This window comes from Thermobia domestica, chromosome 7 (genome assembly GCF_964235325.1).
Source record: "Thermobia domestica chromosome 7, izTheDome1.hap1.1, whole genome shotgun sequence".
Taxonomy (NCBI): Eukaryota; Metazoa; Arthropoda; class Insecta; order Zygentoma; family Lepismatidae; genus Thermobia; species Thermobia domestica.
Genome location: NC_137460.1, coordinates 136,377,660 through 136,396,752, shown reverse-complemented (window position 1 = coordinate 136,396,752; position 19,093 = coordinate 136,377,660). Strand labels below are relative to the sequence as shown.

The window sequence follows — 19,093 nt, the reverse complement described above, 5'->3', positions numbered from 1 at the left end:
GCAGGTCGTCGTACCAAATCACCTATCTGTTGGTAATAATTCTATAAGAATGGCACAACACCTTCTCGAATTTTCACGGCATTGGATATTTCTTGTTGTCTGGAATATTTATACTCGACTAATCATTCGCCATTTCTGAGAAAAAAGTGAATGTCGTCTTCAAGCCATAGCAACGTCAATAAGCACCAATGACCCGGAATAATATACCAATCCTTCATAAATACCTTTTCACTTGGCCTAGTTCGCTGCTTGTCATGCAGACCAGGAGTAACTTTGGTCCCATTAAATCATTAATATGGATCAGCCCACTCTGCATTAACGTTCATGCACGGTATCCTTTTCTCTGCTCCCACCCAGCTATATCATTACAGATATTGTGATTTTTTTCTAAACGCACATTAAAACCTTTGCCTCTTTATGTATGTAAGTCTGCAGGCAGTGTAATTGCTTGAGAGCAATATGACCATAAACAAACAAGGTTGATGATGCAGTGTGATTCTGAAGAGATTGAAAGCTGCTGGGAAAAGAGAGAGCGCAAGAATGACAAGCTCCGTGAATAGCCTAAAATGTATGTATTTGTTTTCTTTTATATTTATTATTGTACTTTCTTTATTTCAAGTGTCAGTTGATATTAATACCTTTCAGGTATCAAAGATACCAACTTACTAAAGCATTGAAATGATGGAAACTCACCCTTGATATGCAATAATTGCTGCTCTATAAATTAGTCATTTGTGTAAGCTGGACAGTTTTCTGGGAAACATCCTCAAATTGACAATTTTCACGCAATATCTAAAACTTTGACCACTCTTTACGCGGATAATAGAAAATTTTCAATGTAAGTACTTTTAATAAATCCAGGGCCTAAAATTGAGTGGAGTACTCTACACTTTGTGGAACTGTAGGGAAGGAGTGTGGAACTATAATTCTTAATGTGTGGAGTGGTATTAATGTGAGCACCTTACTTCTCGGATTATGCATTTAAACGTGTTTAGTGTGTCACGTTCATTATGTAATACATTCATTATGCAATGGGTTACTCAATTTCATATAACTGCCAGTATATGACAGTTTGAGAGTGATGAAATTTTTCGTTTGGACATAATAACAAATAAAAATAGAAGTGTAGCACAATTGGGGAGTATGAAAGAGAAACCTCTGTTAGGAGGGTGGGAAGAAACGCTTTAAACGAACGTGTGGAAGAGAACGTCAACGGAGAAATACAGTACTCATTACATCGTATTCAACTTCATCACAACACACGTCGCAATAAATCCCATAACAAATATGTCAGTGAGAAAAGAGATTTTACTGTAGTACGTTACGAAGTCCTGGATTCCATAATTAACTTTGTTAGTCAGCGTTTGCTGTATGCAGACAGTATTGTTGCTTTGGAGCCTTTGCGTGATTTGCAAGAGGATGTAACTGATGATGCCCTAAGAGAATGCCACAAAGTTATTTGCCCTGATACAGATTGCAGTTCGCAATGCAATGTAGAGAGGCATCATCGTGCAGTGTGTTGAAAGGTCTGGACGCTAAAAGCCTTCTCATGAAAATCTGTGGAAATCAGTCATTCATGCTCTGTCAACAAATCTAGCCAGAGTTGTTGCTTCGAAACCATCTTCTTCCGATGTTGAAGGACTTATAAGTGACTACAACATATTGAAAACAGATAACAGACTCTCTTTGGCTCCCACTACTGTGAAAAATTACCTTCACGTTAATATAAATATGGGTCCGTTGAAAGATTTAAGTCCAACATCTGCTGTTATGAAATGGCTGGCCAGAAAAGAAAGGCGTTTTGAAGTTGGTAGGAAGTCAAAGGAACAGCCCTGGTATAACGGTGTATTTGCCTCGGCAGAAAACAGACTGAGACAGCGTGATAATCACGGAAAAATGAGAGTGAAATTCTTATGTAAGAAAAAGTGACTTTTTTCTTCCAGTGTGACTATTTTTCTTACCGGTTTCTTTCCTGTGTTTTATGGTTTAATACAATACAATTAAATATGTATCCTAATGTGCCTTTAATTTTGTTTGCTCTGGATGCCAAAATTTTCCTACATAATAATAATAATAATAATAATAATAATAATAATAATAATAATAATAATAATAATAATAATAATAATAATAATAATAATAATAATTTTTGGGGGGACGCAGGTAAACATGATGTACTGGACAGAAAACTGATATGTCAAAACAAATGCTGACTAAACTAGTTTTTCTATACTATATAAAATTTTTACCAGTGTGGAGCTGTGATTTCGTTGAATTTTAGGCCCTGTTATTTACACTTATCACAATATACAACTGTATCTAATGATGCCCATATTTTAATACTTACTGAAGTCTGCTGGATTATAATGTAAAGGACAGTCGACGCCGACAGAAGACATGAAAGGAACTAACTGCTCTGTTGATCCTTGGTACACACAGAGTCCACTAGCCAAAACATAGACGTGGTCAAACATTTTGAATATGGAAGCACTTGGTTGATGAATTGTGCATACTATTGTTCTTCCTTGATGAGCTAACGTTTGAAGCATGCTGATACATTGCCTTATAGAAACACAATCCAATCCGCTAATAAGAAAGCAAAATACATTATTAAGATTAGTTATTAAATACGAAGACGTTAGTGCTTAGTTTGAATATATCAAAGAGAAGTCACACAATGCTTTCAGTGTGAGTGAGAACAGCACTATTACTTAAAATATTATGTGTTTTATATACATATTTATATAATATTATGTGTTTTACAATTATTGCGGTTTCATGTTTAAGCTCAGATAATGATTACTAATTTATATGACTATATTCTTAAGAAAATTTGAATATTCAACTTTTTCATATAAATTAAACATAACTTTCTTTTATATATATATATATATATATATATATATATATATATATATATATATATATATATATATATATATATAAAGATGATGTAAGATTGAAGAGAGACACGAATGCCATTTACAAGCACGTAGATGAAACAGGCCACGAAGTAAACAGGGAAGGAGCGAAAATATTGGAATATGAAGGGAGACAACTGGTTAGGAAGTGGAAAGAAGCGAAGAGGATAAAAGAAGTGTACGTTAAAGCTATGAACTTGAATAGTGTTTTGAGTATTAATGAAGAATGGGAGGACATTTTGAAAAGGGAAGAAAGGAGAAAGAAGAAAAGAAGAATATAAGGACAATATAGGGTTAAATTTTATTTATATGTTTTTCAATATTCACGTAGTTAATTAGTAATCAATATTCAGGTAGAAAATTTAGTATTCAATATTAGGTAGAAAATTTCAATATTTAGATAGTTAATTAGTATTTAATTTAGTTAATATATGTTAAAAGAAATACAAAGATTAATTAACAATGTATTATTTCTGTTAAGAGTTTAAAATTGTCACAACAATGGACATATATTTTGAATTTTAATGAAAAATGAAAAAAATGATTCTTGATTGGTAGAGATAACAAATTATGTTACGTTATCTATGATTTCAGTTGGAATAGTAGTGAACACATGAAAATATGAAAAAGTGAACGTTAGAGGCTTATAGCTCCAAAACTATTGAACCTACGGTAGTCGGGTCAAGACTTCACTTAGGAACTTGTATGTGCCCTATCCAAATGTCCAAGTTTCAGAATCCTGTGGTACTTCCGCAACAATTTTTATAGAGATAATTGGTGAGTAATTCAGATTACATGCCCGTAGCCTAACTCCCTCTATAAAAATTGTTGTGCCAGTACTTAGGATTCTGAAACATGAATTTTGGATAGCGCACATATTAATTCCTATGTAAAGTATTGATCCGAATACGATAGATCCCATAGCTTTGGAGCTATGGACCTTTAAAGTTCATTTTCTCATATTTTCAGTAGCCTATAACTCGAAAAGGAAACATTTGTGCACCCAGGTTGATCTATACTTTTCGTCTTATCTTGGTGTCAGGATTCACCTCCCACACGTTGTCGGTGTTGTTTTGAAACACTCTGTATATCCTATTTAAGATGCTTTTACAGTCGAAAAACTAAATACTTCTCAGGAATAGGAATATCAAATTGAATATTAAAATGCTAATTTTGCATCGTCAGCCGCAGAATATAAAGAAATGGAAGTAAAAGTAAGTAAAAAGATAACAAAAATGAACATAATTTACTTCACTATTACCCTGCCTTTTCTACTTGAAAATGTTTCACATCTGGATTCAAAATATTAGATTTTATCTTCAATATTAAATGTGACACTGCTGTTCCTGACAAGATCTGGCGCTTTTTAACTCTAGAAACATAATAAGAATCTTATTTGTTCCTATTAACACCTTTCTCACACATTGATAATAGTTATTCAATATATACAGTATGTCATGAAAGGAAGTACGGTTTCTTTGTATTAAAGTATCTTAAATTGGCTTTCGTTCTAACAAATTACCAAAAGTACAGTAAAGTTAATGTTTCAACTAATAATGTTTTTTTATTTATTTATTTAGCAGGAAATAATGAGGAGTTCCGCGCGGTAAATGTGAACTCTGCAATAGGATATTTCGTGCAATCTGAGATGTTCTTAGTAGCAACACCTAACTGATCTGTGCATCCAGTTTTCGTTCTTATATACATATGACTTGTCGCTCATCTTTCCCGTTTCAACAAACATAGTTTGAAAATAAATGTATGATAATTTCGATCGACTGAAGTGAACTTGTAACAGAGATTCTGAGTAAACAAGTTTGTGTTCAGTCCATCATTATTATCCAGAAAGTATGTCATCCACTATATCTTCCTCAGATTCACACTCACAGAATTTACATACTATACGGGTACGAGATATCATTAAAATATTAGCTAAACAGCACCTAGGCCAAGCATACATTATCACATTACGCAGAGTTGTAAAACCAAATATCACATAATATTAGCCCATCTTAATAGACTACTATTTTTTTAAATTTAGTAATTATATCTCACGTGAAGAGTGCGTATCATTTCCTAAATATTTCTCTGTCTTCTGTCATACCCCATTCTCTTTTCAGACAATAACTTAAACGAGTACAAAATTACTTGAGTTGTTCGCAACTTACCTTTTAGTTTATCTTCCATTTGGTTTTCTTTCCATTTTGCTTGATTTCCATAATGTTTAGATTCTACCTTAATTGGAGAAGGGAAATTTTACTTTTCAGCCCAAGAGTCAAGCAAAGAAACGTAAAGTCACGATACAGTAAAATATTGCTATAACGAAATGTTTAGAATTGGAAATTATTTTAAGGGTCCTTCCTTCTCCCTATTTCAATTGTTAAAACATTTCATTACAATGACTTTCGAACTTACAGTAAAACGAACGAAAATTTCGTCTTTTTGCCTATACTTTATTTATTCTTTCAAAATATAATTGAAATTCATCCTGTTTTAAAACATAAATACTTTTCATATTGCATTGTTTAATTATTCAGATAATACCTACATGTAGAGGATACGTGTATACGATTGGTAGAGCAGGATAATGATTTGAAAGTAACCAATGAGTGTCAGCCCATTAAATAACCTTTGGTCGAGCAAGAAGTAAACAGTATCTGGTAATAACACTATTGGCTAAGAAGGAGCACAAAGGCTTAAAATCGACCAATGAACATTCCGATTTCACATTCAGTCTTACCACTTCGTTTATTCATGTCACATCAAATAAAAGTCAGAATTCTAAATTTTGTAGAGTGTAAAAAACTTGATATGCTGGAAAACTACAGAAATAGCTCTGGCAATTACTGTACACCGTGTATATCATGTTACTTCGCGTACACAGGTATATCCTAATTTTCCTCTCTTATAATAATTAAGCCTTTTTTGTCTGTAAATTAGTGTTGAAATAAAAGTAATGTAGATCCTGAAGTGGATACAACATTAGGCGAGTTCTTGAGAATTGATTTATTTCAGTAGAACAAAATTTGACAATAAAAAACTGATTTCGGAAATCAGCAAAGTTTTGTTATAGTGATATTTGTTATAGCGTATGAGATCCTTCTACGTATAAAATACAAATCTGTAATTCACTTTCACAAATCCCATATACAGGATGAAGTGGAAAGATGAATGAAAGAAAGGGATGCAAAAATTGACGACCGCGGTGTCACTCGAGTGAATTTGTGAAGATTCTACACAATACTGTCCTACAAGGTGCATTCAAGTTATAATACCTCCAATTTATTTCTCAGCACTGGAATCAGATAGAAATGTGCTGTTTGTTTTAATATACGCGAGTACTTGTTGTCAATATGTGACAGAGGTGGCAACACCGTACAGCTCACAGAATTCTAGCGGCAGCGGTGAGAGTGATGACGGTTTTTGATATTTATAATACTCGTAAAATGGCGACGTTTTCATTACAAGAACAGCGTGTAATCACTCGTTTTCTCCATTTGCGTGGTGTAACACTGCTTGAAATTTATCGCCAGTTGAGTGAGACATGTGATGATGGTGTCATGGATGTGTCTAATGTGCGTTCGTGGATATGACAGTTCAAAGAAAGCAGAACGTTATGTGACAACATTCCAAATGAGTTTCGAGCTCGCACAAGCCAGTCTAACGACAATGTGCACAGATCCCACGGAAATGTCAACATTGGAGGCGATGTATTCCACACTCACTCAGCGATCCTCCAAATCAACTTTCTCCACTCGTTCGAACATGTCGTCAGACCGGCTTATGCGAGGCCGAGATTGTCTTGGTTTGCTGTCACACGACGTTCTGCTTTCTTTGAACTGACGTACCCAGCGAACACACATTAGACACATCCATGACACCGTCATCACATGTCTCACTCAACTGGGGATGAATTTCAAGCGGTGTCACACCACACTGTTGGACATTGAAAGTGGCACAAAGTGCTTTTAAATGTTACACATACTGTTGAGAAGTTAAAGATAGCATATAGCATCTAAAAGCAAAGAGGTATATGGATGATTGAGACAAAATTCATAGAAATATTATAAAAGTTAATTAAGAAGATTAGGATTATGATGCAAGTTAGATAGTTTGGTGAGATACGATTGATTTGAAGACTCGAGATTATAGAAACGGCACAGATATACAATAAAGAGGTAACATAACGGTATTGTGCTTTTAGTTATAGAGTAATTCTGGACGTGACAGTAATAGTCACACATTTCATGTAACATTTGATATTTAATACACACAAATGGAGAAAACAACCAGTATCAAAAACAGTCATCACTCTCACTGCTGCCGTTAGAGTTCTGTGTATCGTACTCTGTCTCTCTTTACTCTGTAGTAACAGAGTTGTCATCTCTGTTACTCACTGACGACGGTGCTCGGGTATTTTAAAAGAAACAGCGCGTTTCTATGTGTTACCAGTCTTGTGAAAAAAAAAATGGAGGTGTTACAATTTGAATGCACCTCGTGTTTAGTAGACTATTGATTACGCTTACATGAATTAAGCATATTTTAGCTGATGAAAGAAAAACAAAACCATAGAAGTTTAGTATCACTAATTTTCACCACACAATAAAATTATGAAATCATCTTCATTATTGATATTAATAAAATTAAAATGAATAATTAACCTTGTTGGTTCGTCCAAGAATACAATCGGTGGGTCATTAACAAACTCCAGAGCAACGGAAAACCTTTTCTTCTCACCTCCTGACAGGCGCTCTGACCTTGTATCTCGACAATGTTGTAAGCCTAGGGTTGAAAGAATCTCATTGACCTGAAAAGATAATGAAATACGATATGTGCGTCAATGCCCTTCTGCATATGCATAGAATAAGAGTACTGCACACTAACTCAAACAAAGCCTCAGTACATGGTTTGCTAATGCATTTTTTTTTTTTTTTTTACCGGATATTGAAATTAAAAATGCACACGTGTATTTATAGGAAGCAATTTATGTGAACGAAATAACTAATTTAATTGATGCAAATATTTAAATACTTCAAACCAATAATCTTTCTAACTTATCATCAATATGTTTTGGGTGATTACAACAGCTTTATTTTTTTTCTTATTTTTATTCTTTTCTTTTAAATATAGATCATGCGTACTCAAAGCATAAAAAAAATCAACAAAATATTACTAGCCTCTAATATATAATTTTTTCCTGAAGTTTCGAAGGATGATGAGAGAAGAGAGAAACTTCGGTAATCTTAAGGGCAACCGAACACCACATTTCAACGGATTAACAAGTTTCATTGCCACTACATGCTCAGAAATATTTTTAGAGATATATATATCCGTGTGTTCGTTCCTAGTGTATTATACTCTCCTAGAGGCCGCCAAACGTTGTCCGGCAGTCTGAGGGAAATTTCCCTAATGTAGGAAAATTTCGTAGGTAAATTTAGCAAAAAAGGGGGAAAGAGAATTTTTCGATAAAAGGTGAAAAATCAAAGAAAAATCTTGCGCTGACTGATTGACCATTTTTCTTTATTCTTCAGAAATAAACCAATATAATGTACTAATCGTTTGTGTTTATGTGTATGTGTTCAAAGTAGCTTACTTTTCACCCATTGTTTGCTGGATGTATTTGTGCATATTTATTGTAATAAGAAAAAAATGAAGAAATAAGTTAAAAAACAATAGAAGCAAAAACTAAATGAACAAAATAAATGTGGTTGCTACTTCCTTTAATATAGCTAAATTAATTTTATCACATAGGAACTGAACACTCAACAAACTAGAGAAAAATTGATTTTTTTTAAGGGGAAAATTTTATGTCAGTCGTGGAAATTTTCTTAAGAAAATTTACAAACACTGCCGCCATATTCCCGCACCAAAATTTTAAAGTTTCTACCAGGTTTCCCACGGAAGTTCAGATTCGAATCTTGTTCCCTTCCCCAAAATAAACGTAGTTTACTACAGTGAAAATAAACAAATGCATTTTCTAGAAAACGACTGTAATGATTTCTTTATTTTTCCTAAATCAACATTTGATTAACAACTCTGTACTATTATTATTCATTCTTCTGGGAAAATTTCAGAAGAGCTAGTTTGCTCTTTGGAGTGAGTTATATTCGCACGATTTTCTTACAAACGGTTCAGACAATTTTTGATCATATTTCATAAATATATGTTTCGTTAACACTTCATATTATAGTGTAATTCATTACCAGAGCCGTAACTTACATTTTTCTGGGGGGGGGGAAGCATTAATACGCGTACTTGGGCTCCCTAGAAAAGTTGATTTTCTAATTCTTGGGCCCCCTTTTCCATCTTTATGAGCTCCCGGAGCCTCTGTGCCCTCCCGCACGGCAAGGTCTGCAGGGCTGTTATTTACGCCCTTGGACCCGTTCCCTACATGACAAATTAATTAAGAGGACACTATTGACAAATCTCGAAGCCATACGAGTAAATATTACTTCTAGGGCTTCTAATAGTAGACATTTTATACTGAAATGAGCCCACGATTTATTTTTGTTTTATTGACCTTTTGTGTGCTGTTTTGTTTATATAATGTAGTGAACCTGCTTTTTACTTCATTTCTAAATTCATGTTCGTATCGTAAATAGAGTAAGAAAATTTTGTCTTAAAAAGGACCCCCTCGAACGGCGGGGAGCTTCCCTGGGGGGCAGTTGCCCCTGCCTCCCTACAAGTTACGGCCCTGTTCATTATTTATGGAAGTATTCAGTTGTGGTTTATTCATGACGATGACTTTCTTCGAATAAAGTTTTCCCAAAAAGTTATTACAATTTTGTTCATACGTCATAAATAAACATTTACTTAATATCTGCAGAAGGGTGACATAATTTATTTGAAACATTGAAGTGACAAATTTTAATAATACGAAGGCCCGTATCTTTTATTAACATTACATTGGTGCGAATGAAAAGTTCCGGTTTGACGTCTGGCGGGAAACTCACGTCAGCAACATAACATAGGGATGGACTAAGGTCAAGCGAATAACTCTCAAGTTACCAAGTGAGATTTATTCTGACCACCCCAGGCTCATCCTTTTCTATAATAATTTTAGCTACCGACGTAGATACCTGTGGGTTCATAACTTTTGAAATTGTATACACGCTTCTTTTTGACATGTATAACGAATAACACGATGTGTATAACGATTAATAAATAACGAAACTTTAATGATGGCTATCTACAATCCATATCTATACGTGCAAGCAAATTTTTGAGTTCTTTCTTCTTCTGCAATAGATAGCTAGAGTGGTTATCTCAGGCGAGTTCGTTAATGAAGTAAATCCGTTAACATCGTAACGGGTAACAGTGGCTTTAACGGTGGATATACATATCCCATACATATATTTCGCGTGATCTTCTCTATAGTCTTTACAACAGTTAATTTTCATGTAATGATCTCTGCAGTCTTTCTCAAGTTTTTCTAAGAATCACAAACTGAGACTTTAAAATTGTACTGTTAATTCATCCGTTATTTCGCACGATAAATCTTGAATGGGGCATGCTTTTTTTTAAATATATAAATAGATTGCTAAAACAATTATTTCGACCGAGTTCGTTAACGGAATCGATCTGTTAATATTGTACAGAGTAACAGTGACTTTGACGGCAGTTATTTATATCACATACATGTATGCAAATTTTTAAATTGTGTCTCTGCTGAGTTCATTGATAAAGTAAATCTGTTAACAGATAACGGCAACGACTTTAATGACTAGTTCCTTAATGGAGACAATTCGTTAAAGTATTTTTGAATAACGCGAATTTTGCGGTGGTTATCAATAACCGTAGATGCAAGCAAATTTTTGAATTCTGTTTCTTTTTAAGTAGATAACTAGTGCGGACGAATTCGTTGATTTAGTTAATCCGTTAACGTATTAAGGCATAACGGCAACTTTAAGGGTGGAAATCTGTATCCCATATATGTAAGCAAATTTTTGAATTATGTTTTTTGCAATAGATAGTTAGAGCTCGTTAGTGAAGTCAATTCTATAATATCTTAACGGGTAAGAGTGACTTTTTTGATGGCTATTCATATATTATATATATATTTCGGGTGATCCTGTCTACTGTCTTCACCACACTGCAGCTTTTCCCTGGTTTTCCTTCGAATCAGAAAGAGAGACATACAAAATTACACTGTTGTTCTGCACGATAACAATTGAACTGAACTGAATTTTTGAATTATGTTTTTTTAATATATTGCTAAAGCAATTATTTTTCCTGAGTTCGTCAACGCAGTTGAACCGTTAATATTTTAACAAGTAACGATGACCTTAACGGCACTATCTATGTTCCATATATGTATCCAAATATTTGTAATTTTTTTTTCTTGCAATACTCACGTAGATAGCTAGAGCAATTATCTTGACCGAGTTCTTTAATAATATGAATCTGTTAAGATTTTAACGGGTATCGATGACTAAATGTGTCTATCTATATCAAATATTCCACACATATAACGGATTTTTTTAAATTATTTTTTTAGACAGCTAGAGCGATTATCTCGGCATAGTTTCGTCAATTCGTTAATACTTTGACGGCTAGTAGCGATCTTAACAGAGGCAATCCATATCCCGTACATAGGAATATTTCATGTAAAAGGAAGAATAAACTCACGTAGACAGTAGAAAACACTATCTCACGCTAGCAGTTTCTATAAAGGTAACCAATAAAGTTCTGTCTCTTTTTCATCCACCACCTTCAAAGATCGATATGCAACCTAAGATGTACTTGGAAGATTAAACATAGTCCCATCAGCATCGACGACTTTCTAGCAAAGTTCTGGAAGGCCATGGATTCCATCGCGGTAGAACGTGGTGGGCGTGAAGTGAAGAAGGTATCAAGTGCATTGTGCACCTCTACTAGGAATTTGAACTAGCGTCCTCTAACGTGATTGTCCATGGAATGGAACAGGTGATAATCGGGCGGTCCAATGTCCAGGGGGTATGGCGGATGCAATAGTGTTTCCCATCCAAGGCGTAAAATGGTGTCCCGGATCATCCTAGCCACGTGGGGCTTGGCGTTGTCTTGCAACAGGAGAATCTCTTTGCGATTCAGAAGTGTTCGCTCCAGAGTTTTGAGTTTTTCTTCATCACTGCTGACAGTACACAGTTGCATTGATGCTCTCACCAACTAGTAGTAGTTCCGCATGCAAGATGCCACGAACAGTTTACCAAACACACAGGAGGACCTTCTTCTGGTGCAGTGCTGGTTTTGGCTGTTTTATAACTGGTTCATGGGATGCTAACCAATGATGACGGCGCCGTAGAGCTTTGTACAGGACCAACTTCTCAACATATGTCAACATCCTGTCCAGATATGGCTCCTTCCAGACGTGACAGCAAAGAAACACGGCTGTCTGCTCGCGTTGCCTTCTGGCCTGGAGTCAAATCATGTGGGATCCATCGACCCAATTTGTAGTGTTTCCCGAGTTGATGGAGGTGCTGCCGAATGGTTTCTCCACTCACACTAATTGTAATCCCAGTTCCTCACATGTCTGGCCACTGTTCGCCTCAATTGCTGCCTCAAGATCTTCATTTTGTAGCTGTTTTGGCCTTCCAGCACGTGATGCATCTTCGAGTGTTTCGTCACTGTATTTAAACTTGTTAAACCACGGCTGCACTGTCTGCGTATTCACAACACCCTCCCAAAGGCCTGATATATCTTCCGTCCCGCTGCAGCGGAGTTGCACCCCAGTTTGAAGTTGTACAGCATACACGCCTTTATGGCGCTCTGTGGAGGTCCCATGTTCACTCTGCCCTTACGCAAGTTCACGGTGTAACTGAACTGCCACAAACAGGTATTGTGTTGGAATATACCCACGTCAACAACTGACCTTCGCCTTATCTCGATTCGCATTCAACTCACGGTGTGAAGGCCAATAGAACACAGACCTTCACAAGAAGCAACAGAACCTTCTTGGTTACCTTTATAATTCTTTCGGTAGATGTGTACTGCAGGAGAGTGTGTGCCTGTATATTTAATGGCGCGATGTGTAACTTACGGCCATGGAATGGGTTATTGATCAAAGGATAACTTGAGTGGCAACTTTAGTCCGAGTTATCAGGAAATGTGTCTCACTTCTCAGACCTGGCGACCTTGACATGACGCTGCAATTCAGACAGAACCAGAACCCGGATAGATCCGGTGACACAGAAGCAACCAAGATATCATTTGTATAGCATTACTTCAGAATGTTATAGTTAGTTAATGATGTTCACTGTTTAAGCTGGAACATTTATCTGTTTGATTCTAGGTTTGAAATCTCCTAATAAAAATAACATGTTTTGAATATTTCATGTTTTCATAAATGTATGCTTTTTTGTTTTCCCATCGTAGTTCTTGAAAACAGTCTATAGAAAATTAATTAACAAAATACTGTATCATTTATATTGTAAGCGAGAAATTTTACTGGTTGATTAGAGTTTGATAATCCTTCATAAGAGAAACATGTATCCTATCTTTTTTGTGATTCTGAAGGGTTTGCACTCTGATAAACCTTGCTGGTATCTTTCAGTGCAATGTCTGACAGACGCAGAAACAGCTAGGAAGGTAATTATATTTAGTGGAAAGGTAATGAGAGAGAATTGCATTAGTAGCCTACAATACTAAAACTCTGGTGTAACTGAACTGCCACAACCAGGTATTGTGTTGGAATATACCCACGTCAACAACTGACCTTCGCCTTATCTCGATTCGCATTCAACTCACGGTGTGAAGGCCAATAGAACACAGACCTTCACAAGAAGCAACAGAACCTTCTTGGTTACCTTTATAATTCTTTCGGTAGATGTGTACTGCAGGAGAGTGTGTGCCTGTATATTTAATGGCGCGATGTGTAACTTACGGCCATGGAATGAGTTATTGATCAAAGGATAACTTGAGTGGCAACTTTAGTCCGAGTTATCAGGAAATGTGTCTCACTTCTCAGACCTGGCGACCTTGACATGACGCTGCAATTCAGACAGAACCAGAACCCGGATAGATCCGGTGACACAGAAGCAACCAAGATATCATTTGTATAGCATTACTTCAGAATGTTATAGTTAGTTAATGATGTTCACTGTTTAAGCTGGAACATTTATCTGTTTGATTCTAGGTTTGAAATCTCCTAATAAAGATAACATGTTTTGAATATTTCATGTTTTCATAAATGTATGCTTTTTTGTTTTCCCATCGTAGTTCTTGAAAACAGTCTATAGAAAATTAATTAACAAAATACTGTATCATTTATATTGTAAGCGAGAAATTTTACTGGTTGATTAGAGTTTGATAATCCTTCATAAGAGAAACATGTATCCTATCTTTTTTGTGATTCTGAAGGGTTTGCACTCTGATAAACCTTGCTGGTATCTTTCAGTGCAATGTCTGACAGACGCAGAAACAGCTAGGAAGGTAATTATATTTAGTGGAAAGGTAATGAGAGAGAATTGCATTAGTAGCCTACAATACTAAAACTCTGATGCGCGTGTGATCTTTGGTTTGACTCCGTCTCAGACCAATTGGGTTTTGTGGTAAACGAACACTGTGTTTTCTCTGGGTTCTCCCGTTTTTTCCCACTCTCTTCATGCCTCCATTTCATTCATTACTGTCATCATCTTCTCCTTTAGTCTGCCTGACATAACCATAGGACGTAAAACTGAAAGATTTCACTTCATTTCATTTTGCATTAGTAGCCTCACACATGCTACCAATGTGTATGGCGACGTTTCGTCAGCAGCTTCTTTGGATTATGGTACTGCGCAGATCAGACCAGGTTATGGGTCTTTCCGGGTCAACGAATCACTTCGGGTGATGAATCTGTCCAGGTTACTGAGTCACTTTGGGTCATGGGTCTTTCCGGGTCATCGAATCACTCTGGGACATGGATCTGTACGGATTTGACCGGGTTTGGAGAGTCATGGGCCTGACTGCCTCTGGGTCACTGGTCACGAAGCACTTGACAAATTCCATCACTAGTAACTTTTAGCATTCTACAATTGAACTGAGTCTTGCCTTGCATCCACTAACAAATTTCATCATCTTTACGATTAATACAACCCTTAATAAGGGATACGTTTTCATAGCATCCATATGGATGTCACTGGTACGCAAGATGTTAATAATGGAAAACTTCACAAGGAAATTAATTATTAATATAATAAATTACAACTTAGATACGCACATGAAATTTCTATCGGTACAGTTGACTAACATATCTGTCGCTTACTAATACTATTGTGCCATTCAAAAAAAAAAAAAAAAAAAATCAGGAACCCTAGATATACAGGGTCCCTTCGAGAGGTTATATTACAGATTATTCTAAACAAACCAAAAAAAAAAGTTCCTATCATCATGTGTCCTATTCTTAACAATTTGCAAGCTACTTTTGAGAACCTGTGTAGAATGGAAGTTCCAGCGGTGAGACACATGGAGCAGTTGAGTGGTGAAGGAATGACCTTTAGAATGATATGTAAAATGTGGTAGTTGTGTCTTTGGAAGGGAAGTTATTGAGAGGAGTTTCCCTTTAAAAAATCACTTTTCAAGATTTTTTAAGGAAGTTGTATCGAGAAAAGAAAAGATTTCACAGAAACTTTTGTAAGCTGAACATTTTCAGGATATTCCATATTGTTTGTGAAGATAGCAAGTGGGAGAATTAAAAAAAAATGATCTAACGCAGTGGTCGCCAAACTTGTGAAGCTTCTGGGTTACCGTAGTTTTTAAATCCTACCAACCAAAAGAACTACCAACTATTTAAAAAAAATCTTACATTTGTTTGTTGCCATCCAACCGGACCGTTAACGCGATCTACCGAAAATGTCCCCGCGAGCTACTAGTAACTCGCGATCGACGATTTGGTGATCACTGGTCTAACGCAATCGTACTACATTTAAGGAAACGTTCAAGAAAGTATTTATTGCTCGTCCTGTAGTTATTCCATATAAATTGAGACATAACGCATTTGTATGGTGATGAAATTGACTTCCCGATAGTATGCAGCATGTGGCATTTGGAAAAAATGTTGCCAGCCAAAATCCGTTGAACGTTAGAAAAAAGAATTCTTTTTTTATCCATCAGTTTTCATTCATTCATGGTAGCATACCTTCGGGAGGATTTAGGATTTAGATTTCTGGGCTTTCGGCATCTAAGGCCATTGAGCTCTTTACGTCTTTGAGGGATGAAGTCCCTCGGTGAGCACACTATCCGGGGAAAGGGAAGGAAGAAAGGATTGGGGAAGGAAGGAAGCGGCCTGGGACCTATAAGTTAGGTACCACCCCGGCATTTGCCTGGTGTGAATGAGTAAAACCCAGGAAAAACCTCATTCAGGGTGGCTGGCCTGAAAAAGCGTTTTACGCTCTTTCGACCTAGTGCCCCCACCGGGAATCGAACCCGGGACTGCTCGCACCGAAGCATACCTTTGGAAAGGCTATTTCATCACAATTTAAAAGCACTATATTTCACCTGTGTAGAATAACTATAGGATGAAGAATAATTAGTAAAAAATGGTTAAAAACTTGGAGCTTGCAAGCTATTGAGAATACAACAGAACATATTATCATTGGAACTTTTATGCTTAAAATTACCTCCTATATCACCTCCCTGGGACAACTTGTATAATGAAAATTGTTTATGGCCCATGTTACATAGAGTATCTCAATCCATACTAGCTGTATTCACCCCTTCCTCTTAAGTTAACTGTATCCACTCGATACTGGCGGTGCTCTTTCTTAATTTAACTGCATCCACTCGATACTAGCTGTACTCTTTCTTAATTTAACTGCACTTACTCGATACTAGCTGTGGTCCCTCTTAATTTAACTGTATCCACTCGATACTAGCTGTGTCCCTTTTAAGTTTACAATACATATAAGACTTATTTTAAAATAATTAACTTGTCTATTCTTATAAATCTATATTTAAACGAACATGCATATCTATTTGCTACATTTTCATTATGGTATTTAACATTAAAAAGATTTTTCAAGTGCTTACCACATTTAGCTTTTGTGCTTGTGTTAATTTGTTTCCAAGTTTTAGATTAGCTGCTATCATCATCCCTTCTAGAACCGTGAGATGCGCTTGGTGAAGATCGTCTTGCATAATGTAGCAGGATAACTTATGAAATTCTCTCATATTTCGCGGTCGGCCATTTATGCATATATTTCCTGTTACTCCTGCTGTTCTAGAAAGGAAAATAACAATACGCAAATAAATCAAAGTTTTATTCATCACAAAAAAACTACATATATAAACTAATATAATTAGATCAGATTTAGTTCCAATCAAGTCCGTAAAAAATAAAAGTATCACAGAAAGGAAAAAAAAATTATCCATAAATGTACATCCTTATCAATCTTTTTTTTTTTTAAGTAAGAAAACTATATATCTACAAAACAATCAGGAAATCTCTGTACTCACATTTGAAGACCACAGGGGAAAAAAGGAGATGAGTCAAGAAATGGTCAAAAATAAGTTAACAGCAGAATAATGTAGCCTGAAAGGTGTAGATTGCATGGACTAAATCCCACAGTAAGAAGAAAATTAGTCACTAAGAAATTTAATGCTAAAGATTTCGCCCACAGGGAAAGAAGTAAGTAAGTCAGTGGAAAACAGGGCAATTGTGTAAAGTTATTAAAAAAACACTGACTTGTTATCTTTTCACCTGTAGCTTTCATTTGTAAAACGATTTGTTTCAAAGACTCATTTTCTATTAGACTTTTCATGCGAGCTTCACAGATAGTATCTGCGCCACTGTTGAAGTATGTGTCTCATAGTTGGGAGAAGATGAACAATAGATACATGCATTGTTTGATGAACAATATATGAACATATATTGTTTACACATACATAACATAAATAAATACTTGTTTTTCTCACATTCACTAAATTAAGTTAATTTCAGGTCTCGATCAAATCAGATTTTGGGCTTTTCAGGAAATGGTGAGCCTGAATACGAAAGTATTATTATTATTATTATTATTATTATTATTATTATTATTATTATTATTATTATTATTATTATTATTATTATTATTATCTTACTCTTAAGAGAGTTTATTTTTAACATTTATAGATGAAAAACAGATACATTCATGGTTAGAACTAGTGATATTCTCCTTGGAGTCACGCAATCACGCTCTCTCCGAAGGATCAGCGTGGAACCAACGTGATGTAGGGGAATGAGAACGACTGGAGCACCAAATCACCGTCCTCATCGGCAAAAATACATGTAATAATAATAATAATAATAATAATAATAATAATAATAATAATAATAATAATAATAATAATAATAATAATAATAATAATAATAATAATAATATTTTTTGTTATTGCATACTGAAAATTACATACTAATCTGTCCAATTACAATTTCCATAAAGTAGAAAAACACAAATGATGAAAATAAACATAATATAAAATTGAGTACAATTAGCACATGGCACACACACGCACACACACACAAGATACAAAAATCATATATAAAACAAATCATAGACTTATATAAAAGAAGTATACAAATGCCTTTGCATAACACTGAAATTATGTTAAAAGATATCAATAATAATAGCAAGATCATTGGCCATTGACAAAGATTTATATACGGGTAGATCATTGAGCCAATGAATGGGTCTAAACATTTTAGATTTATTGTATGATAGTTACATGTAGAGTTACCATTGAAAATAAATTCAAATTACCATGAAGAATTGAGTGCAACATTTTAATATAAACAAAAATCATTTTTTTAGGCAACTTCAACATAGCCAGTGATAATATAATTTCATCTAAAGTCATACCTTTATAACACTTGAATTTCCATCGTAGCCAGGCAAGAAAAGTATTTTGAATCGTTTCCAAGGTATTTAATATATAATACGTACTTCTGTTCCATATATTTGAGGCAATATTCCAGATGACTTCTGACATTAGAATAATAGAGAATAAGGCAGGTTTTGACAGAATTGAAGTCTTTGGACATTTATTTCAGAATGACAAGGTTCCATCTTGACTTAGAAGTTATATTCTCAACGTGTTTAAAAAGTAATTTACTATCGAGGAAAATGCCGAAATCTCTTAATAGTATCTACAGTTCTGATTAGAGTATCATTTACATTATAAGTAAAGTAGATTGGATTTGTCTTGTTCGTGAAACACGTTGAATGAGTTTTCTAACAATT

General features: G+C 35.1%; 1 protein-coding gene across 1 annotated transcript in view; it reads right to left on the bottom strand.

Moving 5' to 3' along the window:
• Nucleotides 1-19,093, bottom strand: part of LOC145690411 (ATP-binding cassette subfamily G member 4-like) — a 139,647-nt gene that overhangs the window by 42,944 nt on the left and 77,610 nt on the right. Inside the window, exons 3-5 of the mRNA XM_081765257.1 lie at nt 16,905-17,094; nt 7,583-7,728; nt 2,348-2,586 (exon numbers count right to left, since the gene is read on the bottom strand). Of these exons, the coding sequence (XP_081621383.1) occupies nt 2,348-2,586; nt 7,583-7,728; nt 16,905-17,094 (575 nt within the window). The remainder of the gene's footprint in view (nt 1-2,347; nt 2,587-7,582; nt 7,729-16,904; nt 17,095-19,093) is intronic.